Below are 27,327 nucleotides of genomic sequence, written 5' to 3' on the forward strand. Positions count from 1 at the left end.
AAGTTCCAGGAGTGAAGAGATGAAGTAGGATGTCTGTATTTGTGTACATTAACCAGATTAACAGTCTTCTCTACTTTGGTTGTGTAGCTGCTTTAAGTAAATCAAGGCAAATCCACAAATTGTGGAGCCCCCAATGAGAAAGGACTGTTGGAGACTACCTAGTTTAAACCCTTTGTTTCACAGAGGAGGAAAACTAGGCTCAGAGGTCTGCTGAAGGCCATAGGGCAAGATCAGAACTAACACTTGGATTTCTATGCTCACCTCAGTTCCATTTCCACTGCAGTTGGTTGACTGTGATGCTGTCATTTCAATAATGTGCAGCCTGTGAAATCAGCTACCCCAGAGCTGGCTGTAGGCTTCCCAGGAGGCATAGAAAATCTGTATGAGCCAGCCTTCCTACCTAACTGTTCAGCTGTCTGAAAGTGACAGCTTTTTCCTTTCCATCTCCAATTCTCTATCCTGAATAACAAAGAGGCAAGAAGGCCAGGGAGGGCCTGAAGGACTCCCCAGGAGAGGCGGCCTGTTCTGGCAGTGACACAATCTTCTCAGTTGCCTTCCTGATTCTTTATCTTAGCCAGAGCCATCTGCTTTTTCTCCAACTCTCTATCTCTAGATGGCAGAGACATCATTGCTTTAGTCTGTCATTTTACTCTTGCATCATTTTCTAGTACTACTGTGTCTCAAGAACTGTCTCGGGCACCAGAGATGTAAAATGAAGCTAGCTTGGTCCTAGTTCCAAAAGAGTTTACATTATCATGGGGAGAGAGATCAGTATAAAAAATCTGCAGGACTGCTTCAGAGTGTTACAGCAGCCACGGCTACTACTCCCAAGAATCTTGGGAGAGGAAGTGACAGTGGTCTGTTTTTGAGTGAAAAAAATCGTTACCCACAGGATAAATATGCAACATTTTGCAGCCACATGAAGAGAATGTTTCCAGGGCTTAAGGAAGAGAGCTAATGAAATCAGAGATTAACAAGGTGGGTGTTGGCATGATGGTGGGAAAGGGACACTACAGCCTGTAGCAGACCTAGGTCTTCTGCTCATACTACCAACTCCAACCTATGTTACTTGCACCAGTCCAGTGAGACTCTTCAGGCCCCACTTGAGTGCTCAACTCAATTCATTCAAATAATGAAGTTCAAGTTGTAGGCTGTCGTATAGTCTTGGTAGACAGTCAGGTGGAGGAAAAGTGCCTCCCAGACAAAGTGCTATTTAAGCCAAAGCCTCAGTTTTTCAGTAGGTATTAATCGAGTGGAGAGAAGCTTTGGAAGAAGAATGCTCCAGCTAGGAGGAGCTCGTCCATCAGTGAAGGGAGTATTTCTGGGAGCTACAAGTCCTGAGTAGGGAGCAGTTTCTTTCAGCCACTGGACCACAAAGGAGGAGAACCAAGAGGCAAGGCTGGGATGTAAGCAGAACGTAGATCGTGCAGGGTGTTGTTAGTCATGCTAAGGAAATAGATGACTTTTTCTTGGCTTAAGGAGAATGGTTGAAGAGCTGAGACAATAAGATTTGCATGGCTAGCATAAAGAATGGAAGAGAAAAACAAAACTGATCATCAGTGAAGGGGATAATCCAATTTGGAGATGCTGGTGACCTTAACTAGGTTAGTGAAAGAGATTGAGCCCAGAACAGTTGGTCCATCAATTAAAGAGCTATTTAGAGAATAGAGTTTATATGCCTTGATGGTCATGGAGGTGAGGGAAAGGATGCCTGCTGGGCCTCTGACTTGTGCAACTGGATGGATATTAGTGCTGTTCATGGAGAAAGAAACTCAGGAGGAGGAACAGATTTCAAAAGGAATTCGAGAATCTCTAACATGAGGGGATGAAACTAGCCGATCAGTCCTGGGGCTCTTCATACTCACTGGCCTTCCACATGCTGAGAATATCACACACATTGTCACACTTAGTCTTCTCAGCTGTTGGAGATAGGATTATGTGCTCAAAAGATGTGAAAGCTGAAGCTCAGAGAGCTTAATGCCTTGTCCCTTAGATAATAAGTAGTGGAGCTAAAAGTTCAGATCAGAGCTAAACCAGGTTCATTTCATTCTAAAGCATGTGCACCTTCTATTTTATCACTCCCCTTTCCCTTTGAATCTGATACGTGTATTCCGTGAAAATAGGTCACTTGTAGAACACAAATAACTTTAGACTTCATGGATTGTTAGATTGAAGGCATAAACTCTACCTTCTAACTGATCATTATCTCTCACCTGGAATACTGCAGTTGTCTCCAAACTCTTCTGAATCCACTCTTCTTTCCCAGTCTGCTCCATCTGCTGCCACCAAAGTGATCTTTTAAAGGTCAGTTTTAATCATTGTGCTATTGCTTCAAAAATGTCAATGACTATCTATTGCTGTTAGGATGGAACAAACCCTTAACATGCCTCAATGATGTAGCCCCTGTTAACTGACCCACTTCGTCTTGTGCCACTTTCCACCTTCTTCTCTGTGCTTAGGCCACACTGGCCTTCCCTCGTTTCCTGTGCTGTGTTCTTCTCCTCTGCATGAAATACTCTTCTGCCTCTATATCAACCAGCTAGCTTCTTTTCTTCATATCTCAGCTTATGTTGTCAATGAATCAGGTTCTGATAGACTCACAAAACAAACCACAGTTTGTTTTTTCATCTAAGACCACAATTTGTATTTATACGTGGATTTGTGTTCATTAGTTTTTTCTCACCCATTAGATTCCATGAAAGTAGTTATATAACTGTTTTGCCAGGCATATAATTGGCACTCAATAGATAGTTTCCAAGTCAATTAATAAATTTATAAAAGAATGAATGCAATCCTGGATTAGCTAAGTTATATTTGATTATTTCTTTGGTATATTATTATTTAGAATTGAAAAAAAATATTTTCTTTATTCCCATAAAATAAACTTAGTTTCAGTTATGTACAACATTGTTATTTAATATCTTGATGATATAGTATTTCCCCTGGTACTATATTATAGTTGTTTTTCCCTTTCTGAAGTCGATTTTCTTTCACATGATAAATGAAGCTAATTCTAACAGCATAGTGGTAATTACTGAATTGACATTTTTTGGATTAAACCAATTAAACCAAAGCAATTAAAACTTGGAAATGGCAACTATAAAAGAACGATATATCATCATTCAGTGTACCAATGAAGAATGGAAATGTGTTATAATTAGTTTGTAAATGTCACATCTTTATTGTACTTGCTAATTAAATGAGACTTTTCCATCTCAGCCTTGCTGAAGATAATTTGGAATTTTCATGAGTGATATTTTGTTTTTTTCACTCAGAATGATTCTCTGTCATGTGACTATCATAGTCTAACAAATGAGGCTTGGATAAGGCCTAGTGTAGAATGCCACTAATGTGCCAGCCCTTAGCCCTCAAGTAGTGGTGGGCTTTCAGTGCTCAAAATAGGCTATCAGGACTCTGGACTGAACACATGATTGAGATGGATTGGGATAGAATATAGCATAAGAGATCTTTGCAACTTTGCAATCTATTCTATGGATATATTGCTGAGACCTCTTAGAATTGTCTGTGAACATTGACTATGGTTACCTAGCCTTTCAATCTTAAAGGGCCAACTGTAGGGATTAGATTACATGAGCACTCAACAAAGTTCTTTATCTTGAATAGCCTGTAATTCTACATCGAAGAAGGAGCAAATTGAAGATGGGTGGAAGAAGGCTTACCTATTAGAGATGAAAGTTCCAGGAGGCAGTTTTTTTGGCCACTAGGGTGACAATTTATGATCTAGTCCAGCCTTTACCAACATGGGGATCTCGATCTCCTAGGATTCTATAGAATTATTAGAGGAGTCCACAAGCCATATATGTATCTGTGTCTAAATAAACACTGTCATATGTCATATATATATTAACATTTTCCAAATGTATATAGATTGTTATAAAAATGAGAATTAGCTGCTTTGAAATATTTATTTCATAGTACCTTTTCACCTGGTGTATATTTTCTCAGTCAGATATCTAAAAGATGTAGGTTCTTCAACCTTGAGGCATCATCTTGCATCAAACCTCAGTGAACTAGTTGTATTTCCCATTCTATGGGCTGTACAAACTTTTTTTCCCCCCACACCTAGTATTTCTGAGATTCTTCAGATTCCAGGACTCCATCCTGAGTGTTACCTGTTACTTTTCTCATCTGATGCTCTGGTTTCTCTGCTCACCACTTTCTCTGTTTTCTACGACTTTTTGATGCTACTGCAACTCTTTCTGGTTGAAATCAGACTCGGATTGTCCTCAGCGTCCTCTCTGTTGCCCAAAGCAGAGATATCATTAAGATGGTTGCAGTGCATAGTAAACTTTACCTGAGACTGGAGGATAATGTGAGGGAATTATAGTGCAGAAATAGGAAACATAGCATTAGATATTCAACATCATTACTACTAGAGTCCATTAATTATGTCCATTCATGGGGGTCCCTACTGGTTGGCTCTGTCCTTATTGTCCAGCCTTGTTTCAAGTGTCTACCCTTCTTCCACAGGCAGAGTTGCTTCAATATTGTCCTGCCTCCCTGGACTCTAGGCTAGAATCCTTCTCCTGAACATATAGAAATTAGTACATGTTATGATTTTATATCCTGGACGTTATTATGCAATTCAGACCCTAAAGAATACAACGTTAAAATTACAATAGTAAGTAACTGTTATTGTCTAAATATCATCATTCCAAGGTAGGATTATCATTTAATGAGCCTCCTCTACCCCAACAATCTACTTCCAAGCAAGAGGGCTTTCCAGTCAGAGGGATGAATGATCCTTTTCACAAAGCCTTAGAAGAACATGGATTGATGTCTAAGCATGGCACAAGGTCAAGATAGGACATGTCTTTCCCTAATAGACTTACAATAAGAAACCTTCTCCTAAGTAACATAAAGGTCTGGCCTTCATAGAATGGGGTAGCAAAAGGTCTAACTTCCTCTCCCACACATACCCAAAGGCTTGCCTTTTCCTATTGCAGATTAACATCCACCATGTCCACAGGTGATCTAATGTTTAAAAATGGTTTTAAAAAAAAACAAAAAAAAAATAAAAATGGTTTTATACTTGAAAAAATTAGAAATCATCATTATTGTAGTAGGATAAATGCTGGTCCAGGTGTTCAGTGACATGCTGTCTAGACTCAACTCTGAAATTAATAAAATCTCGCCATACCAGCAATCTGGTCTTCTTTTCCTCGTGTTTGGAATCAGGATTGTTTTGTTAATATAATTTTTGTTTGTTAATTTGCTGATAACCAAAGCTCCTTCTAGCTCCAAAACTCTCAGATATCCCCAAGTCACTTATGGAATGTCAATTGTTTTGTTCTTCTCTTGACTGTCTTCAGTAGCATTGATTAGTTTGGCTTTGCATCAATTCTATGAATTGTAAAATAAGAAAAAAAATTGGATTAGGTATGCTGTGATCAAAATCAGACATTTGAGTGTCTTGTGGAAAATGTTACATCTCGATTTTTTAAATTAGCCTATTGAAATATTTCCACATATCCTTAAAAGCAGAAAACATACTTATTAATTTTCACCCAGCCACTGAACTTCACAGGTCATTAAAAATGTGTTATGAAAAATTAGTCACTTGCCCCCCGGTTATAGATGGTGATAGAATTACGAATTGAATCCTATGTTTCCATCACTCTCCTTAATTTAAGAAATGAGAGTTAGCATTAAAATAAATTAAAGAGAGAGACTTTGTCAGAATACAGATATTTTAAAAATATGCTATTAAAAAGACAACATTCTATTTACAGCTATAATTACTGCTATGTATATGAGAAATAGAGATGAGAATATCTCAGTGTATGTTCCCTAGATAAATCTTGAGGCAAGTTACAGAAAGTATTAAAAGAGAAAGAAGATTCTTAGACTCCAAAGAGTTTACTGCATGCATTAACTAGAGGTGAAATGGCCGCTCAACTTGGCCTCAGTTGAATAGATGCCTGTAAAAAAAAAAAAACACAATGAAAATATTATGTTATGAATGGGCTAGCTTAAATTAAAAATACATCAAAGAAACATGATATTTCAGACTATAGATTTAGAATTTACTGGGAAACAAGTTTTGAATTTTAATTTTGGCAATTAATATTTTAAAATATGAAGACTATTTAAGTTAACAGAAGATAAGCAACTCTGCTTTCCCTCCATGATTCATGGATGATTTGCTGGGGAAGGTCACACACACGTAGATAAGAAAAAAAAAAAAAACAACCCATGAACATTTGTTTGTTTTCATTATTTCCTAATAGGGGTTTCTGAAAATGCCAGGATGTTGCTCTCTCCATACAATGTAATGTATGATTTTTATCACTGTCCTGCCATTCCCAACATGCAAGGCTTCATAGTGTTTAGAAACCTTAGTACTCCAAGGTGGAGTATGTAGCTTAGAACTAAAGAGTCATCTTTTCTGAGACTAAAAGACCCAGGAACAGTCTCCTGGTGACACAAGAGTGACTTGCACAAGTCTACATTCTTCATTCAAATAAAACAAGAGCTATCATGTACATACTGGTTAGTTTTTCTTTAAACTCACTTTTTAGTGCAAGTAAGATATATTTTTAGTAAAATTTACCCATCTAGCTCAAAAAATTTTAGGTTTTGAGGTTATTGCAACAAATGCATCTAGTCCATAGGTCTTAAAAGTGAAACAACTTGCCTTATAAATGCTTATAATTAGAATATACTTTAATGACTACTTTTCTTGTTAGTTTCTGGCTGTTTTTTATGAGTGGAAAGTTTAGGTGGGTTAAAGCAGATTTGTAGGAAGGTAAAAGGAGTGAAAGAGGTGACAGCTAAAAGTTACTTCATTACCAGAGAGAAAACTAAAAGTCTAGGTTCTCCTGCCTACACTGCAAATGGAAAACAAAGGGACTTAGTCATTGAGGAAACATAACAAGACAGGGTCAAGGGAAACTGAGGCTCAAAGAGGTTGAGGAATCTGCCCAATGTTATATACTTGGTGGTGCTAAACACACAGATGTGACTGCTACCTCCCTGCCCCAACCTTAAACATAGGCAGAAGATAAAATACTGACAATTCAGGAAAGTCTTACACACACATACACACACACACACCATCTTTCTCAAATAACACTTCTGTTAGCTAATTTGCACAAGTGCCACCATTAACGATGGGCTTCTTTGGTCTAAGACCTTGTCTGGATTTTTTCTTTAGGGAACCTCACATACAATATAATTCTGTGAACTAATTAAGCAAATATTTGCCAAGAGCTGATCTGAATAGGATGAAGAGGAAGAGGACACTGAAAGGTCTACAGCAGGAGTGGGGTGGGGAAAACAAGAGAAAATTGAGGAGGGAAGACTGTGAAGGGGGCAAAGCTGTTGGTCTGGGAGAGTTTGCAGTTGACCAGAGGCTATACTGATTATGTAATGAAATTGTGCTCTAAATGTGTTCTGATGTAGGGGAGCCTGGGTGGCTTAGTTGGTTAAGTCTGCCTTTGGCTCAGGTCATGATCTCAGGGTCCAGGGATCAAGCCCCAAGTTGGACTCTCTGCTCAGCAGGAGTCTGCTTCTCCCTCTGTCTCTCCTTCTCTCTCTCTCTCAAAAAAAACAGTCTTTAAAAATAAATACATATTCTCTGATATGATCGTGTAATGCTTGTTTCCCTTACGTCACTGCTTTCATATATTCATTCTCAGCATTTGTCCTCTTACAAGCAGCTGTTTTACATTGATCACCTTTCAAAATATTTTCTGATATTTTTATTCTGAAGATGCACATCTATAAATTAATGTCTCCAAATATTAGTTGAATTAAGTGAGATCTTCTTCAACCTTGCCTGTTTCTTAGTTCATTATTTTTTATGGTCTCTTTGAAAGACCCAGAAATATCTTTTTAAAAAAAGATTTTATTTATTTATTCATGAGAGATGCAGAGAGAGAGGCAGAGACACAGGCAGAGGGAGAAGTAGGGTCCTAGCAGCAAGCCCTATGCGGGATTCGATCCTAGGACTCTGGGATCATGCCCTGAGCTGAAGGCAGATGCTCAACCACTGAGCCACCCGGGTGTCCCAAGATCCAGAAATATCTTGATCAATGTCATCCAGAATGCTCTGACCCCTCAGGCTGACTTTCCCAGGTAAATAAGCTGTGGAGAGCAGTTGTTTCTGCTATATTCAGTGTATCCATGTTTCCATACTTCCTTCCTCCTCAGCTTTCCCTGCTAGTGAAGATCTTCAGGACTGTCTATAATTACACTAACTTTCAGATTATTACAAATGAATCAGCTTTTTAGTATTTTCTTCAGTTATTTTAATTATGATGGATTTGGGGGAATTTTTTATACTAAAATTCTTCAGCATCCTTAATCAAATGTCGAGGGATAACAATGAGATATCTGATGTGAAATGGATCAGTGTGGCAGATTGACTTGAAATGTCTTTCTTGGTTCAGAAATATTGCCAGGCCTAGGGTTTAAATGAGCTAATGTTTAAAATGCCAACAGAGCATTTTCAGGTTTGATGACGTAAGCTTCCTGTTTGCTCAGACAGGATCTACAAATGATGTGGATTGCACAATCAGATCGATGTGTGGAGTTCAATGGGAAGGTATTCATTGAACAACTACTATCCACTGTCCACATGTAGAACCTATTTGTTCTTGTCTCCCAGGAGGTGTGATCTTCTAGGGGTAAAACAGTCACCCACACAGAACTTTTTGTGAAAAAAATATTAAACTTGTTTAGTGGTGGACTTCAGGGTCGACTATTGGAGTGAACGGTGAAAAAGCCTAGGGGGTGGCTGATATAGCCAAGGCCCTCGGTATATGTCTTGATTAGAGCAGCTCTGGAAAAAGTTAATTTTGTGATGTATTTCATTTTTAATCTACTACAGGAAAATTTGTAATAACCTTGGAAATTGGATGAATAGATCTCTCAGGCTATGCATATGCATTGGTATACTTTGCTAAAACAGTCATTCTTTTCGGTGATACATGCTGTTAGGGAAGCCCAATAATTTATGGACTTATGTTTGTGGGGTTTTTTCAGTGTATTGTTAGAGAACCTGACCTCACACCTTTACGACAATTCAGTCATTTCCAAATTTGTGTGGCAACGTGAATCTCCTTGAGTGCTTATAATGTACATGGTGTCAAACACACTGAGTTGGAGGTTCTAGTCTGTATTGTTAACAGACGACCCAGGTGAGCCTTATGAACAGGCAAATTTTGGAATCTCTAGTTTATCTGGCTTAAGATTAATTTTAGGTAAATTGGCTTTTTACCCACCCTTGCCCCCTCTCTTCCTATCTATTTCTCTCCCTCTCTTCTATCAAGACTTAAAAACAAACAAATAAACCTTAGCAAGAGCTAATTTGCTTTAAATGTACTTTTAGTTTCCAGCCTGGCATAAGTGAGATACATTTTTCCCACAGACCTATTTTTTTGGTCTTCTTTCCGCTATTTAATCAACAGTTAAGGTGAAAAATCTTGTTCTTCTCTGTGAAGTGGCTCATAAGACGGAAGAGGAATTAATTTACACTGCCTGGTGTCAGGATGCATTATGATTATGTTGACAAAGCTATAAAAAGAAAGTATCCAAAGCTTATTAAAAAATTCCAAAGAGGTCCTGTTAGAGCAGATGGATGAAGCAGAGTGCTTGATCATTTAGCAGCTACTGAGCTGAAGGATATTCGAGCCAAAGTGTACACAGCTAGGGCAGCTTGGAGAAGGTCACCAAATCATAGTTATAGCTTTCAAGGGGAAAGTTCAGAATTTTACAGTACAATGTTATAATTATTTTTCTTACTCTATAAAAATGACTAAAAAGCCTGGTAAATACATTGCAGTCAATAGTGAATTGCCTCCAAGAGGTCTTTTTTTTTTTTTTGTAAGATTTTACTTATTTATTCACGAGAGACAGAGAGAAAGAGAGAGGCAGGGACACAGGCAGAGGGAGAAGCAGGCTCCATGCAGGGAGCCCGACGTGGGACTTGATCCCGGGTCTCCAGGATCACCCCTTGAACTGAAGGCAGCTGCTTAAGTGCTGAGCCCCCCCAGGCATCCCTCCCCTAGGAAATCTCATAGTGGATTTCCTTTGTTGTATTCTTTGGAGCTTCCTCTCATTTATAATCAGAAAATATCTTTCCACAAAATGCAAACCAGAACTACAATAGAGTTCAGGAAAAATAAACAAATAAATAGTCGAGAATTACCCCCCCCCAAAAAAAAGTCTTACGGTTTCTAAATAAAAGTTTATATTGACTTCTTACTATTTTCATTGAATTCTGCTAATTGTGATGTAAGAAAAATTGGAAGGTAAAACTAACAACCTGAAAATAGCAGTAATTAATTTATGGAGAATTATACCACCAGCAATGGAAATTTGCTTTCATCTTACTCTGTGAAGGAATTTTGAGATCTCTGAATCTGTATGGTCACAAATCATGTAATTATACCATATATGTATATCATATAATAGTTACTAGAAGTCTAAAGAGAACAAAAAATTTTTATTCAGTGTGCATATTATTGCAATCATATGATCTTTGTTTTTAAGATTCAAAACAATGAAAATTTTCATATTAGACGAAGTGTTTGAAAAATGTACTGAGTTTGGTTCACCAGTATGGAAAATATGAAGTTCAAAGCAAGAAAGTATTCTTTTTTTTAAATTAATTAATTTATTCATCAGAGACACACAGAGAGAGTCAGAAACATAGGCAGAGGGAGAGAAGCAGGCACCCTACTGGGAACCTGATGTAGGACTCCATCCCAGGACCCCAGGATCAGGACCTGAGTGGAAGGCAGATGCTCATCGACTGAACCACCCAGGTGTCCCAAGAAAGTATTCTTGATAAAGTGATTCATACGTATGGTAGATGGTGTAGTAGGTGAATTTTAGGTGACATTTGGTCCCTAGCTTTATAATTCTGAACATTTCTATACTATCTAATCTCTCCTAAACTTCTAAGGGTGTGACTCTAGGAGGGAGGCAGTAAAATGAAATGATTAACCCATGTTTTGGAATCACATGTAACGGCTTAAATCCTAATTTAGAGCAAGTTCCTAATATCTGGAAGATTCAATTTTGTTTGCCTCATTTGAATTATGGATATAATTCTCACCCGATCTCACCTGACCCTGTATCTCTAACATTTGTGGGAAGGATTAAATAAAGTAAGGCATTATAAAGCAATACCTAGGTAAGTAAAGGCTCAATTAAGAGCAGCTGTTTCAAATGTGTATGGCTGATACTTAAAATAATCACTCCTTTACACTTCCTTTGATGCTTTTTATAGACATTGTTTGTTGTGCAATAATACAGGTTCACTTAAATTTCTGATTAGTTTTTTTCAAAGATTTATTAATTTATTTTCGAGAGACAAACCACAAGTGGGAGGGGCAGGAGAGGGAGAGAGAATTCTAAGTAGACTCCACGCTGGGTGTGAGATCTTGACTTGGGGCTCCATCTCACGACCCTGAGATCATGACCTGAGCCAAACAAAGAGTGGGTGACTTGACCTACCATAGCACCCAGGCTCCCCTGATTAGTTTTTTTAAATGTCAGCAAAAAGCCATAGTCTTAAAGGTCAAAGTTGTTTCTGAAAATAACCTTGCTTTTGAAAGAAAGGATTTTTAAGCTATCTATAACTGGAGAACTGGGAACAGACTTTAGAATGGGAAAGAGTATATGACAACATAAAAGTTACTTTTTGCTTCTGAGAAGAGAATTGAATCATTCAGTAGCTGGTGAGAGAGGAATTCAAGATGTGATGAGGCCCCCCTAGTATTATCTGAGTCTCTGGGAAGGTGCCCAGGATCCCAGTTCACTGGGTCGAGCTGGAGGGGAATTAAGCAATAGAAATTTGAATGAGGTTAGGAAATCCAAGTATAGATGGAACAGGATTTAATTCTCAGGGAAACATAGCATCTTAAAGAAGCTTCGTATTTAGTAGAACCCTAGAAAGGTAGACAGACAATGGTGAGGAGAAGTGCCTCAGCAGATGAGCCACATGGAAGTTCCCAGACCCTCCCAGAGGGGTGCAGGAGAAAGATTGAAATGACCTCAAGAAAGGCACAGGATAGTTTAAATAGGCCATGGGCCCTAAATACCCCAGGATTGGAACAAAGAGGATGCAGATGTGTATACTTCTACCTGAGGTTCTGGTTATACATGAGACAATGGCAGTGGATCTCAGTGCACAATAGTGGACAAGTGGTAACTCCGTCACGGTCAGCGTGGTCACAGGACATCTGCACACCTGATGCCTGTCTTCCCTATACCTAAGACTCCCTTTCTTTTTATTTATTTATTTATTTATTTATTTATTTATTTATTTATTTATTTATTTTTTAAAGAGATTCTTTTTTTTTTATTTTTATTTATTTATGATAGTCACAGAGAGAGAGAGAGAGAGAGGCAGAGACACAGGCAGAGGGAGAAGCAGGCTCCATGCACCGGGAGCCCGATGTGGGATTCGATCCTGGGTCTCCAGGATCGCACCCTGGGCCAAAGGCAGGCGCCAAACTGCTGTGCCACCCAGGGATCCCTCCCTTTCTTTTTAAAAAAATTTTTTATTTAAATTCAATTTGGCAACATACAGTATAACACCCATATACTCATGTATATGTGCTCATCCCATCAAGTGCCCTCCTCAGTGCCGATCACCCAGTTGCCCCAACCTCCCACCCTCCTCCCCTTCCACAACCCTTTGTTTCGCAGAGTTAGGAGTCTCTCATGGTTTTTCTCCTTCTCTAATTTTTTCTCCCATTGAGTTTCCCCTCCTTTCCCTTATAGTCCCTTTCACTATTTCTTATATTCCATGTATGAGCGAAACCATATGATGATTGTCCTTCTTTGATTGACTTACTTCACTCAGCATAATACCCTTCAGTTCCATCCACGTTGAAGCAAATGGTAGGTATTCATTCTTTCTGATGGCTTAGTAATATTCCATTGTGTATGTTTATGAGGTTCCCTTTCAAGAGAGAAAGGAAAGTGGGATTGGTGGTAGGTGTGTTAGTCACCTCCTATTCACGATTTCTACCTGAGGATTGTGGGGATGATAAACCCGTGACACCTGACACTGAACAGATGTGGTCAGATGCGATCAAGAGCTGTTTATTAGTCACATATACTCATAGTCATGGGCAGGAAGACACTTTAGGGCTACACAGGGAATGTACTTGGGAACAGAGTAAACAACCAAGGCTGTGGGAGGCAGGCTTTGTAGTATTAAGAAGGTGGCACGCCTCTGGATTCCTCTGGGAGGATATGATTGGCTTGTTTGGATAATCCTTCAGGCAGTCAGGAAACTGAAACCTGCTACTTAGGGATGAGCAGGAATTACGCATGGTCCCTTTGATAGGGAACGCTGTTTGGCAAAGGGACCTTATCCATGAGGGCAGTGTGAGGAGAGGAACTTGTGATTAGGCCATCTGAGGTGTATTTTTACCACATGTCAGAGCAGAAATCTGTGTGGCATTAGTGTAGGGAGTGGATATCCTCAGGGGTGGGCATGAGTTTTTTACTTTGTGACTTAAATAGTACTTGAGGAGCCCATTCGGCATCTCAAACCTGCTGCCTAGGACTGGCTATGAAGGAGCTGAAAGTTTGACTGATTGCTTTCTTCAAGATCCCAGTATTGTGCATTCTGCTCAGTGAAATGAGTGCCTTGGTCACTATTAGTGTATCTTGAACTCCAAAGGGGATAAGGAACATCCTAGTGAAGCTTTATATTGTAGTCTTCGTGTATATATGTAGAGAAATGGGTTACCTTGATTTTTATTTTGGGTATTTGTGAAGTGATTCCCAGAGTTCTTTACCCCAAAGGGGGCAACTTGTAAGCAATGTACAAAAATGTCCAGATGGGCCCAATTGTTATTATCTGAAGTATGCCAATCCTGCTGACCCTTGGGTTCTCATTTTATCAGAGACATTCTGATTAAGGGATAAAAGCAGCAGTTTTCCACTGAGTTCCATCATGTATAATGGTGGAGATATCATCAGTAAAATGTATGCACTCCCATTGCCGGCCATTCATTTAATTCTAACGGGCTCCCCAAGTAGTTGGCTCTGGTGAAGGCATGGGCCTCCACCAGCACTGTGGCATCTGTTGAGAGACTGAAGACAGGACAGGCCACCCCTTCCGCAGGTAGATTATATCAGGGGTCCCAGGTTTGACTATATCCAGTAACAAAGAAGGCTCAGAAGCTATGTTGAGCTTTTGGGGGTGCTGCTTTAATAACTGAAGGCGTAATGGCTAGCCAGCTGCAAAGGGTCACAGGCTTAAGGTTTATGAGAGCTGTATTTCCAGAAAAGTCCATTGTATGGCCAGTAATTGCCACTCTAATGGTATATAATACCAAGCCAAGAAAGGCTTCAGAAGCCCATGGGCAACTCATGGCCAGCAGACGTGGCCCAGAAACTCCAGGAGCCATGAAAGATGATTGCTGAAGCCCCTGTGGTGAAGAAGCTTCTGAGGGCACAAACTGGAGTGCTTGCTGATTTCAATTTAGACAGTGTTAGAGCCTTTTATTGGTGGGATCCCCCTTCAAAGTGGGCTAATTTGTAAATAACATTAGTGACATTAAATGAAATTTGTAAATGAAGTATATGCTACCTTCCAAACCCAAGAAAAGACTAAAGATGTTGAAGTTGTCTGAACCATATGAGTGCTGAGATGATCAATACCTATTTCTTTTTAAATTTTTTTTAAGATTTTATTTACTTACTTACAGAGCATGAGTAGGGGGAGGGGCAGGAAGAGAGGGAGAGAGAATCCCAAGCCGACTCCGTTCTGAACTCCAACAGAGCCAGATGCTCAATCTCTTGACCCTGAGACTTGAGCCAAAATCAGGAGTCAGATGCTTGACCAACTGAGCCACCCAGGCTCCCCAAAACCTTTCTTGATAATTTCAGGGCTGGAGCAACTGTCAAGTATCAAGTATCAAGTATCTTTCAGAGATTTAATGGATGCATCAAGGCCTTGCACTATGTGTGGAACAATGATTTATCCCCTTTTTATGAGCTCTTTTGTGACTATTTTGTGTCTTTCATGAGTATGTCAAACAGATAATGTCATACCTGTGCTCCTGGAGAAAAGTTAGTGTAGTTAAGATTTTGCCTATAAAGATTGTGTACAATGGCGAGGCTGTTGAAGTATCCCATCGCTATTCCTTGTAAAGGGGAATTGTGTCCCATCAGTGGTAAAGGCAAATTGTCTGAGAGTCTGTTTGAAATAGGCATTGAACAGAAGATATTAGCCAAATTTATAGTAGCAAAATATTTACCAGTCGCTGATTGGATAGAGTCAGTGATTTCAGGAATTAGGTTATTGGGTGTAGAGGTCTTAATGGGATGGGACCGTGGCATTACAATTGTAGCAATCCCCTGTAGGCCGCCATTCATGTGTTTGAGATTTAAGGAACAGGTCAAATAAGGCTGTAAAATGGAATAGCAATGGGATTAGGGAAGGATTCACTCATGACCTGTTACATAACAAGTTTTTAATCCTTGAAGACCTTGTTTGAATTACATTCAGTCATGTTAACTATTTTAATGGGGTGGGGAGAGTGAGGAGTGGGACATGGGTCATGGGTTCTTATTTTGTTAAACCAGTATGTGTTGAAAACTTAATTTTCATTTTCATTTTTTTTTGGGGGGGGTGTCAGAGTGTCTGTGCCCACTATGGGATATTTTAGGGCAATGAGTGCTATAGCCATAGGGAATTTAAGCTACACAAAAGTTCTTGTAGTTAAAAGTGAGTCATACCTATTTGCCTTCTACCTAATATTCAGCAACCCCTTTAAGTAAATCCTTGATTATGGGGGATACCATGTTTTGGTTAAGACCAATTGGTGAATTTCTGCAGATATTAAAATTAATTCAGGGGTGCCTGGGTAACTCAGTTGGTTAAGTGTCCAACTCTTGGTATCAGGTTGGGTCATGATCTCATGGGTCATGGGATCTAGCCCTGGGTCAGGCTCCACACTCAGTGGGGAGTCCACTTAAAGATTATCTTCCTCTGCTCCCCCCTGCCTCAAATAAATAAGTAAATCTTTTAAAAAAAAATAACTCAGAACTTAGATTGTAAAGGCACACAAGCAATCAGTGTCCTTTTATTTTTTGCTATATAAATTTTTCTAGTAAATTTTGGATTTCCAATTAGGTCAAATTATGGACCTCTGTTTTAAGTTGTTTTTTATTGGTTTTCTCTCCTTGTATTCAGAATTATTTCTTTGTTTTATTTTTTTATTTATCTTGTAATTGTTGTTGGTTGAGGATGCTGCTGTCCAGTCCTCCCATATTTATAAGTTTCTTCCCCCAGAGAACCTCAAATCAGTCTGATCAGGTTGGGGGGTCTCCCCAGTAGCAATAGTTTATGGTTTGAATTAACCCCTTCATGGTGCCACAAGGGTGCCATGGGTGGGTTGTAGAGGATTAGAATCTTTGTTGCATCAGAGACAAGGAGAACAGAGTGGCACCAGGAAGGGTTGTGGGCCTACCACCAGACTTGATGGGTAAAAACCTTCCTCTGCTGTGGCCTCACCTCTTCTGTCGTGTACTTCCTCCCCCCATCCTCCCCGTTTAAATTCCCCGTGAATATTTTAGGTTTTTAGGCACATAAAATTGCAGCTTTCAGTTTCTGTCTGCACAAATCACCTGCAGTACAGACATTTTGGATATTTATGGGGAAACATTCAGAAGCTTGGTAGCCTCCTTTGTAGGGGGTTGCCTTTTTATCCAGGAAATACCAGTCTTCCTGGGATCAAGGTCCATGTCCAATAAAGCCATTTTGTCTATGGCTTGTATGGAGACCATAAAGCCAATAATTGTAGGATTTGCCCTTTGGTGTGCTGGTAGGCAGCAATACTGAACAAAGCCTAGGTACATTGGCTATGAGTTTTGTTTTGGGAGAGCAGTTGAGTACCAATGTTCCTTCCTCCCCCTACCTTTTTTTTTTTTCACCAGCCCCTGGGCCACAGGCCACGATGGATGTGCACCTCGATACTCCTGAGGGTCAGGAGAGCGCAAGCAACAGTGGCAAGGGAAGCAGCGGCACAGGAAACCAGCAAGGTCACTACCCTTGCATGAACAACAACAACTGGGATGCCATGCTCAATTCTCTACTGGGTGGTGATCTCCTTTCTTTCCACAATCCTCACAAGAGGCTATCTATCTCTGGGCCTGTCCTGGAGGTGCACAGTTCAAACAATGTCTGTATAGCTTCCCTCAGGCAGCCGGTGATAGTCACCAGGCCAGACACGGTGATGTAGGCTGATCCTTGGTAAGCAGGGGCCACCTGCCAAACAGATTAAGCCCAACATCACCAGGTTATACTGGGGTACAGTGAAATAACAATTCTCATCTTGGGGGCAAGAGAGTTTTAGGGTGGGAAGGGATGGCAATGGCTGGCAAAGACAACAGAATACCACACAGGATGTGGCCCAAGCCTGCCAGAAATTAGCTGTTCCATCTCAGGCAGCCTCACCATATCACAGAATCAGCTGAGTTAACCAAGTGCAATGAATTAAGGCTGACCAGGTGTCCTTAGTCATAGTGGAGCATATCATGTGGTTTGGGACACAGTGGTTTCTGTTGCCTCTTATCCACCCCATTGGTAAGGGAGAGATTCCTGCCTTGGGGACCTGGGGATGGCTAAGCACACAGCACTTGACACTGTACAGGTGAGATTGATAGCTAATTATTAGTCATACATATTTATAACTCATGGAGAAGGATACTGAAGGCCATGCAGGGCCTCATAGGGATGGTACTGAGGAACAGAGTGAACAACCAAGGGACTATAGGAGGCATACTTTGTAGTAACAAGAGTGCGTGGTGCCTCCTGGTTCTTACAAGATGAAATGATTGACTGGTTTGAATAATTCCACAGGCTGGCAAAATCACAACTTAAGGATAAGTAGGAACTGTGCCTGGTCCCTTTGATAAGGAGGATTGTTTGGCCAGGGTACCTTATCCATGAGAGCAGAGTGGGAAGAGGGAAACATATTTAGGCCATTTGAAGCCCTCTCAATTTTCCCAGATGTAAGGGCAGCATATAATATTGAGCCTTAATTTTAGGCCTTACACCACATGGAGAAATGAATTCTGTGTATGATTGTGAATTGGTTGGAAATTTACCCCAGAGAGAATAAATTTTAATGTGGAAGTGAATGATTATACTTGAAATCAGAAGACTGTTTTCTTCTCTGAAAGAAAAATGGGGATCTGTGAGTTAAAATAAGTTCTGTTAAAGAATAATATATTTACATCATTGCATATCTTTTTTTGTTTTGTTTTGTTTTCTAAGTAAAATGAGTATCTTGCTGTTACTTGAGTAAGAAATCATTGAAGGGAGCCTGGCTGGCTCAGTCAGTAGAGTATCCAATTCTTGATCTCAGGATTATGAGTTTGAGTGCCATGTTGGATGTAGAGATCACTTTAAAAAAATATAAAACAAAACCCTTTGTCTCCACCACTATACCATGAAATAAGCTAGTAAACATTATTAAAAAAATTATTGAAACTTAGCTAGAACTTCCTTTTATGGAATAATAGAAGACTTAATGTCCTTTAGAAAACCTTAGTACACAACACTCTACAAAGTAGGATATATTTTCAAAAAAAAATGTAAGCTTTTATTTATTAATTTAGAGAGAGAGAGCGTGCACACACATTGGGAGCAGAGCAGAGGGAGAAGGAGAGAGAATCTTAAGCAGGTTCCATGCCATTTGCAGGGCTCAATCTCATGACCCTCTGATCATGACCTGAGCCAAAATCTAGAATTGGACATTTAACTAACTGAGCCACCCAGGTGCCCCCTCTTCAAAACGTTTTTTAAATGTATGCTTATGTTGGTAAATAAGAGAATGCTTCATAAGCCCTGAACAATGAAAAATCACAAATCTAAAGGCTTGTGAGTGGTGTACTCACTGAGTTCCCCAGTAATTCACAATATCTGTTTTTAAAAAGCCATGTTCTGGGGACAGGAAAAGAAACTTAGGAACCACTCAAGTTGAAATATCAAATTGAGTCCTCAGCATAAGCCTTAGGCTATGAAGAGTGACATGCTGAGTCGAAAGGTAATGTGGGAAAACCCTAACCTTCAAGGGAAGACAGTAAGGATACTTGCCTGTCTTGTCCTTGACTTGGGTGGAAAGGGAGGGAAAATTTTCCTGATCATTTATTACCACAGGGGGAACCTTATATAGGTTTGCAACTTTGTAGTCTGAAAATTTTCCTGCTGAGAATTTAAAGCTAATCAATTGGGTAGTGCTCCTAGGCCCCAGTGGAGGCAAATTCAGAGCCTATCTAAAGAAGAACACTTTAATTAGGGTCTCAAGTAATTTGAAGTAAAAAGTTTTTAAAAATATAAGTTTACAATAAAAAAATCATAAAACATGCAAGAACTGAGCCACCATGAGATAGATTATACAGAAACAATATAATCAAGTATAAAGAATTCAGATATTAGGATTATTCATGCAGAATTTTAAAAAATAGACTTAATATTTTGATAGGATAAATGAAAATATTTAAGTTATGTATGCCCAAAGAACAAAATACTGTGTGATACAGTGAGGCAGACTTGAAAAAGAGCAAAACATACTGTCTAGAAATGGTAAATATAAACTAAAACTTGATGTGTAGTTTATGTAGCAGATAAGACACATGAGAGACCTAGTGAACAAGAAGATAGTTCTGAATATATTATGCAGAATACAGCATAGAGAAACAAAAGAGATGGGAACTATGAAAAGCTGAGAGACATGGTTAATAGAGTGTCTATCTCATGTGTCTATTTGGAATTCCCAAGGATATAATAAAGGATAAAAGGTAAAAGTCAATGAAATACCACCTGAGAATTTTCCAGAATTGTTACAAGTCTCAAATTCAGGAATACTAACAAATCTCAGGAAGGAGAAACAAAAAAAGGTGCCTAGGCACCTTGTATGACATTCCAGAACCCCAAAGAGAGAAATCCTCAAAATAAACCAGAAAAAAAAAAAAAGACTCCACAAAACACCAAGGATGACAGATATACCATCAGTGTATTAGTCAGGGTTCTCTAGAATAACAGAACCAATAGGGTATGTATTTATTATAAGTAATTGGCTCATGCTATTATGGAGATTGAGAAATTCCACGATCTGTAGTCAGCAGGCTGGATAGTTCCCTTTCAAGTCTGAGGGCCTGAGAAGCAGAGAGCGAGAGCGTACTTTCCAGTCCCAGTAGGAGTCTGAAGGCAGGAGAGAGGCTGATGCCCCAGCTCCAAGATAGTCAGGCAGAGAGAGCAAATTCTTCCTTTCTCAGTCTTTTATTATACTCAGGCCTTCAGTGGTTCGGACGATGACCATCCACATTGGGGAAGGCAATCTTCTTTACTCAGTCTCTCGATCCAAATGTTAATTCCAGAAACACCCTCACAGACATACCCAGAATATTGTTTCAACAAATACTAGGCACCCTGCAGCTCAGTTGACACATAAAATGCTCATATTTAGTTGACATAAAATGCTCATATTTAGTTGACACATAAAATGCTCATATTTAGTAAACCTTTTAACAGCAAAAATGGAATAAAGTAGGATAGTATTGTGAAGTGCTTGTAGAAGGTAACCTTCAACCCAGGCACTTCCACAATCTCCTTTTAATGGCAACCTAGAATAGTGTCTCAAGATTAAGGATAAATTAGATTTTTTCAGACATACAGAAACCACTAATTCCTAAAAGGAATTTCTAAAAGCTGTGCTTTAGGGAAAAGGGAGAATTATCTCAGAATTGCAATGTGCAAAAAAAAAAAAAAAAACCATTGTGGAAATACAGTAGTATTATGGATATAAAGAAAAATGTGGTCCTTAGAAATGTGGTCCTTAGATACATGCTAAAATATTTGATGTGAAACGTTATGGTATCAGAAGCTTCCTTTCAAATGGTTGACAAAAATAGTGTGTGTGTTTAGAGAGAGAGAGTGAATATAGCTGTTAATTCTTAAAATCAAATGGAGGTTACATACTCTTCTTTCGACTTACTGGTATGACAATATTTAAATACAAAATTCTGAGAGAAGACACTATAGCATGAAGTAATTTATTTAATAATCTTAGAATTTTGTCACAAATTATTATAAGCCCCACCTGTTTTTTTCCATGATCAACAATCTTCCCATCAATATCAATATCAGTATCAATATCAATATCTACTTTTCTGGCATTTCCTCTCTGTGAATCCTCCAAGATCACCAGCAATGGATCAATGACCACATCACCAGCTTTGCCCTTTTCACGAATCAAGGGCCCATATGTATATGTGCCTATTTCTGGAATCTCTGTTTTATTCTATCAATCCTTTAGCATGCTACACTAGCTTAATACCTAATACTTTGTAACGAATCTTTATATCTAATGACCTAAGTCCTTAAGCTTTATGAGTCTTCATTGTAAGTCTTTCTACCTTTTTCCTTCCTTTTTAAATAAAATGCTATTCTTGGGCCTGTTGCATTTACATATAAATTTTGTAGTCAGTTTATCACTCTTATGGTGGATTTGCTTACAGAACTTCCATTTTTAATAGCCTTTTAATAATACTCCTTCACATCAGTCTCTATTTGCAGACAATGCATCTTATGTACACTTTTATTATGTGACTTAGAAATGTTCATGATTCCCCAGTGTTCAGAGGAAGGAATATAATCTCCTTTAAAAAAAAAAAAAAGATTTATTTATTTATTTGAGAGACACTATGTGAATGGGAGGTGGGGGGGTTAGGGTCAGAAGGAGAGAGGGAGAGAAAGAGAGAAGCAGACACCCTGCTGGTGCGGAGCCCAACACACGGCTTGAACTCACCACCCTGAGATCACGACTTGAGCTGAAATCAGGAGTATGATGCTTAACCAACTGAGCCGCCCAGGAGCTTCCACAATCTCCTTTTAATGGCATTCATTTTCTTTGCAATATGGGTTCCAGTGATGACTATGCTTCAACTAATTTTTCCAACTCCATATGGCTTAACATTCTGTGAGAGCTAGATGTTTCCTTTTCTTTTACTTGGAGGTTGCCTTTTACTTTCACTTCATGAGTTAGCTTAAATTATTTCCCTTGGTTGGTAAGCCTTTTAATGTCTTTTCTATCTGTATGAATCTCCCCCTCCCAAATATTAGGGCCCCATGTGTGTTCCATAGCTTCTATGAAGTCTCAGTCACCCCAAAATTCAGTAGCTCTTTACCTTTTATATTTCATTTTTCATTTGTACCACTTACTAGAAGATATCAGATGTTGACTTCTGTTTTTACATTCCCTTTAATGTGCATGTATTTCATCTGTACAATTAGGTCACACACTCTTTCACAGTAAAGACCATCATTATGCATTCTGTGTGTGTCCCCACTTTGGTAATTACAGTGTTTGGTCTTATTTCTTTAGAATTTTGCACTGGATAAGGGTGCTCAATAACAGTTGGCTGAATGAAAGCTGAGTCTTTTCAACAAATATTTGGTGAGGTGTAATAGGAGTAACGAATGAGGTGTCAGATGAAATGGGTTCTGGTCTTGCCTCTACTACTCCCTAGTTCCGTTGCTTTAGCCAAATCATTGTATTTTTATGATCCTCAGTTTTCTAACCTTTAAAATGAAGATAGTAATGACTGCCCGACAGTACAGAATTACATGCACTGAATCTCACTAAAGTGATTTAAAATGATGTATGCTCAACACATGTTTATGCTTTTTTTCATATAATGAAAATCATCATAGGAAATTTAGAAAACACAAAGTTCAAGGAAAAGAATAGAAATCATGTAAAATAACAGCACTTACAAAGCACTGTTAAAATTTTGGATATTTCCCTTATGTTTTTCTGTGCATCTATTTTGAAAATTATTATATATAACTGGTTTTGAACTTTTTTATTATGCCTATTGAATATATTTTAGACATATTTTCATGAAGATTCATTTTTTCTAATGAACTTATGTAACATTAAAGAAATATAGTAACAGAATTTATTATTTTTACAAAGGCTTTTGTAAAGTTAGATACATCCATATAAATAAGTTTACTTCTTAACTTAATCGTAGACAAATATCAATATACATAATTTTATGAACAATAATATTTCAATGGTATGACTTTTCTTTCTGAAGTTATTTGCTATTTGGTTGGGAATTTTTTTTTTTTTTTCCTAAGTGACCCAGAAAATCCTCAAAACAACTTTAAAAGTTTTGCTACTGTGATTTTGATTGAATTTTTTGCTTGATGAAACACCAAAATGATTTCTTCTTCTGCAAAGAAAAATAAAATACTGAAGAGGACTTAGAAAACAAATCAGAGCTTGAAAAAGCTCAATCATTTCCCCATTTTTCTCAGTTGGAAGAAAAAAAAAGATGAAAATTAAATCTATTCAAAAAGAGACCAAAAGACATCCCAAAGAATTTTTTTTTTTTTTACTGATGAAATAGAAGAAAAAGATATTACTGGAACTTTTAAAGCTGTACATTTAAACACTTTAAAAAGCATCTACCTATAAATCAACTTTATCCAATTTAATTAAGGAAAAGTTTGTGAATGATTTCTGTCCTCAGTTATGTTTTTCACTTTTACCATTGTGTTTGAGCTTTTGGCTATGTCTATTTTACATAGTTGGTTTAAGCCCTGAAATGTTAGCTTTCTAGAAAATTTTCTTTTTTCAAACTTTCACTAAAAATTTAGAATTATGTTGGCCTTAAAACAATTATATTTTAAAAGATATGATCAAACAATTTATAAAAGATTTAATAAAATGATATTAAATAAACCTAACATCAAAATATGGACATGTAAGATATTTATGTGCATCTGTGTAATGTAGCACACAAAATTCTGGATGGATATGCACCAGAATTATAATAGTGCTGTCACTGGATAATGGGTAAAAGGCAATTTGCTTTTTCTGCTTCTAGAAGAATTGTCATTTTTTTTTCCTACAATGAGCGTGTATTATTTTCATATGCAGAAAAAAAGAATTAATTTTGAAAAAGAGATGTGAAAGAATAATTGTTTCATTCAGTAAGTAAACTCTATTAGAGGACCTACTAAGTGAGTGCCAGGCATGACTTAGTGCTACAGATATATACATGAAAAACCTATAAAAACCTATGCCTACAAAACCTTATAAAATCCCATGCCTACAAAAACCTATGCCTTTGTGGAGCTTACATTGTAGTAGGGGGGATAGTAAACAGCAGTGAAATTGTAGTAAGTTGTAATGTGTGTTAAAGCTACTAAGTGCTACAGGAAAATAGAGCAAGTTAAGGGAAGTCAGGAGCTACAGGGAGAAGACGTTTTAAATGGAATGGCAGCCTTACTGAGAAAGAATTGTCTCAACATATTTTGTGACCCTCACTATATTGGGTCTTTATTACTCAGATTAAGAATTGTTTTTCAGGTGACATGACAAAACTGAGAATTTCAATCCTATTTTAACTAGTAATGGAACACACAAACATGGTTTGTTGCTGAAAGTATACAAACACTTTACCCTTAGGGAGAAACCATGATGGAATGGTGTGAGGGAGATGCAGGCTTCTGTGACAGGTGGCTTGTCTGGAACAGATGTTGCAGAAAGGTAGCCAACTTTGAGATATTTGTGTGGAGGGGATTCGGGGGGCAGAATGTAAATTTTTTATGCTCTTTTTCCCCCCTAAACACCAAGTTTCAGGAAATACCTCGGTGTTCATCTTTTCTTGTCTTTATGACTTAAAATGTCAGAGACTGTCTCTACAGCCAAATGAAAGGCCTACTTTTAAAAGGATAATCAATGTTTATAATGATAATCTATTATAGTGCCTATAAGTTAATATGATTGATTTCTAAACAAATTTCATTTGTGTGGTTGTTAACCAAGCACATTTATATCCATTGTTTGTTGGGTTCTAAGGTAGTAAAACAGGTAGTATTGTTCTACTTCTGACAAATGTGGAAATTTAATTAGCAGAGAAGTTAAGTGTCTTGTTGAAAGTCACAAGTTTATTAGAAGTATTAGAAGGCAATGCAAGATTCCGCTAAATGCTCACTTTTAGGTGACCAAACTTTCCATTGCTCCATTTGGTGGACTGCTTAATAAATATGAGGACTAATATAAGGGCAGTCATTCTAAGGGTGTGTTAAAGTAGTTCAGTAATACTATCATTGCTCAAAGCTCCACTTTGAAATCTTCACTTGAAATAGAATTCTTTTGAATATATGCAAATCTAAATTACTAAAGGAAGCTTTGAAAAAAAAACCTCAAGTAATTTCAGTGCAAAGAAATCGGTGATCAGTTGGGATAGTTTTTAATCAAAAACAGCTCACTATAAAATATTATGTTACATTTTAAACATAGCATAATTCTACCATTATATTATACAAGAGTATAAAGCGGGTTGCCCTGATGGAATCACAAAAATATTTTGAGAGGTAGTATACATATGTAGCTTCCTAAAGTAATGGCTTTGATGAATATGGTACACATTTACATACACAAATTTTCATACATTAGTAAAAATAGTTCTTTTGTATCACTGCATTTTTCCTTTTGAAGACAGAAAAACATACATAAGGTGTTTTTAAAATATTATTTATTTATTTATTCATGAGAGGCAGAGACACAGGCAGAGGGAGAAGCAGGCTCCCTGCAGGAAGCCTGATGTGGGACTCGATCCCGGGACTCCAGGATCATGACCTGAGCCAAAGGCTGATGCTCAACTGCTGAGCCACCCAGGAATCCCAACATGCATAAGTTATAAAAATTTTCTGAAATAAAAGTGTGCAGTTTAAAGTGTCCAAGCTTAAGCTATTGCTTTAGATTACCTTTACACTAGAGGCATAATTATGGGACTAATTTTTGTCATAGAGGAATCACTCTCAGTAAGAATCTTAGGCAAAGAAAATAAACCCAGAGAATTAAGGGCTCTCTATCTTTCCCCTTGTTGAGAATGAAAATAGTAAAAGAGAATTAGTTGAAAAAGTTAAAACTATAGGATCTGGTCTGTTTAAAGTGTTAGAGGATTGCATATTTACACCAGGGAAAGTTGATAGAATTGTGACTTTAGGTCTGGCAGTCTGTTCACAGTTTAATGTTTATGAATCTTCTTCCAGAGAGCCAATGTCAAAAGACTGTACTATTCAGATGTCTTGGGTGAGGGTGATTCAAAAGAGTTTTCGCATTAACTTCTGCTCTGCATATGACCATTGATATTCTCCACACCTGCAAGGCATTATGTTTGCCACTAGCCTACATCTTGCCCCTAAAGCTATTTTATTGGTAATGTAATAAAATTCATTTTAATATTGATTAACTGAACGTTCAGTCCTTATTGAGAATATTAATAATTCAAAGCACATTCACTAGCTATGCTTGCCTGTCTATAATTTATAGGTATTGGCTATTAGTTCAATATTTATTAATTGAATTTACTAGGCAACTATGTGCCAGTCCATGTGCTAGGTAGAGGGATACAAAGACATTTCTATCATGATTATGTTGGTCAGATTAACTTCCCTTTTTCTCCTTCCTACTGATGTCTTTAAAAGTCACTTGACATTTTAAAACCACTGTCTTATTAAAAAAGGAACTGAGATTTTAGGACCTGCTTTGAACCCCCCTGCACAGATAGGTTGTGTTCACTCTGAGATGGGAATCCATTCTCCAAGCAAACCATATGATCCTCAAAATTATTTCATTTTCTCAGTAGTGCAAATTCAGTTCTTGGGCTTTTGTGAGCTTGGGAAGTCTTTGTGCCTTTTTTGAAATCTAAGAACACTTTGCATCCAAAAATGGTCAGGAAAAGGCAAAGATGAGACGTGCATGATTTGAAAGTAGTCACTTGGCTGGAATTTGCTCACTCTTTCTCTGGGACCCCACTCTACACCCTGCCCCATCTTGTCTTTTGGAATTAACCACTCCCTCCTTTGTGCAGGTGGGGGAGCTGCTGGGCATGTGGGGGAGCTGCCTGGCACCCAGCTTTTCCAGGTCTCCAGCTGGGGCAGGGGAAGTCCTTACTGTGGCAAATAGCACAGTGCTTTGCACATAGTCAGTGTTAAATACTTTTTGAATTGAATCCAAATACTTCCTTAAGTAGGCTCCAGTACCTGAATAAAATAAGAAAACAACAATTTGAGTCCATTGACTGGAAAGGAAAATGTGAAAAATACATGAGAATGGAATACAGGCAGGGTTTGAGGTAAACTGGGGGGGTTGGGGGGATGAGAATGGTTCCTTCTAATTCAAGCTAAGTGCCCTTAGTTCTGATCACTCAGAAAGATAGAAATAAAAAGGTGAGAAGTAAAAGGCCAAAACTATGTCAGGTATAAGATAGAAGGGATGCTCTGCTACAACTTATAACCAT

The 27,327-nt window shown here is 38.2% G+C and overlaps 1 protein-coding gene across 11 annotated transcripts in view; it reads left to right on the forward strand.

The window, feature by feature from the left end:
• Window positions 1-27,327, forward strand: part of PKIB (cAMP-dependent protein kinase inhibitor beta) — an 88,754-nt gene that overhangs the window by 49,123 nt on the left and 12,304 nt on the right. The window contains exons 8-9 of one of the 11 annotated variants that reach the window (XR_012034001.1): window positions 2,228-2,304; window positions 4,492-4,623. The exons of 6 other annotated variants lie outside the window; for them this stretch is intronic. Coding sequence is in view for 2 of the 5 variants with exons in the window: in XM_072832400.1 (XP_072688501.1) it covers window positions 16,956-17,040 (85 nt within the window). In the remaining 3 variants the exon portion in view is untranslated. Of the gene's footprint in view, window positions 1-892; window positions 1,001-2,227; window positions 2,305-4,491; window positions 4,624-16,935; window positions 17,041-27,327 lie in introns of those variants that run through there. 4 more of the 11 variants (XM_072832400.1, XM_072832378.1, XM_072832428.1 and 1 more) reach the window with 4 other exon arrangements.

Source organism: Canis lupus, chromosome 1 (genome assembly GCF_048164855.1).
Source record: "Canis lupus baileyi chromosome 1, mCanLup2.hap1, whole genome shotgun sequence".
Lineage (NCBI taxonomy): Eukaryota > Metazoa > Chordata > Mammalia > Carnivora > Canidae > Canis > Canis lupus.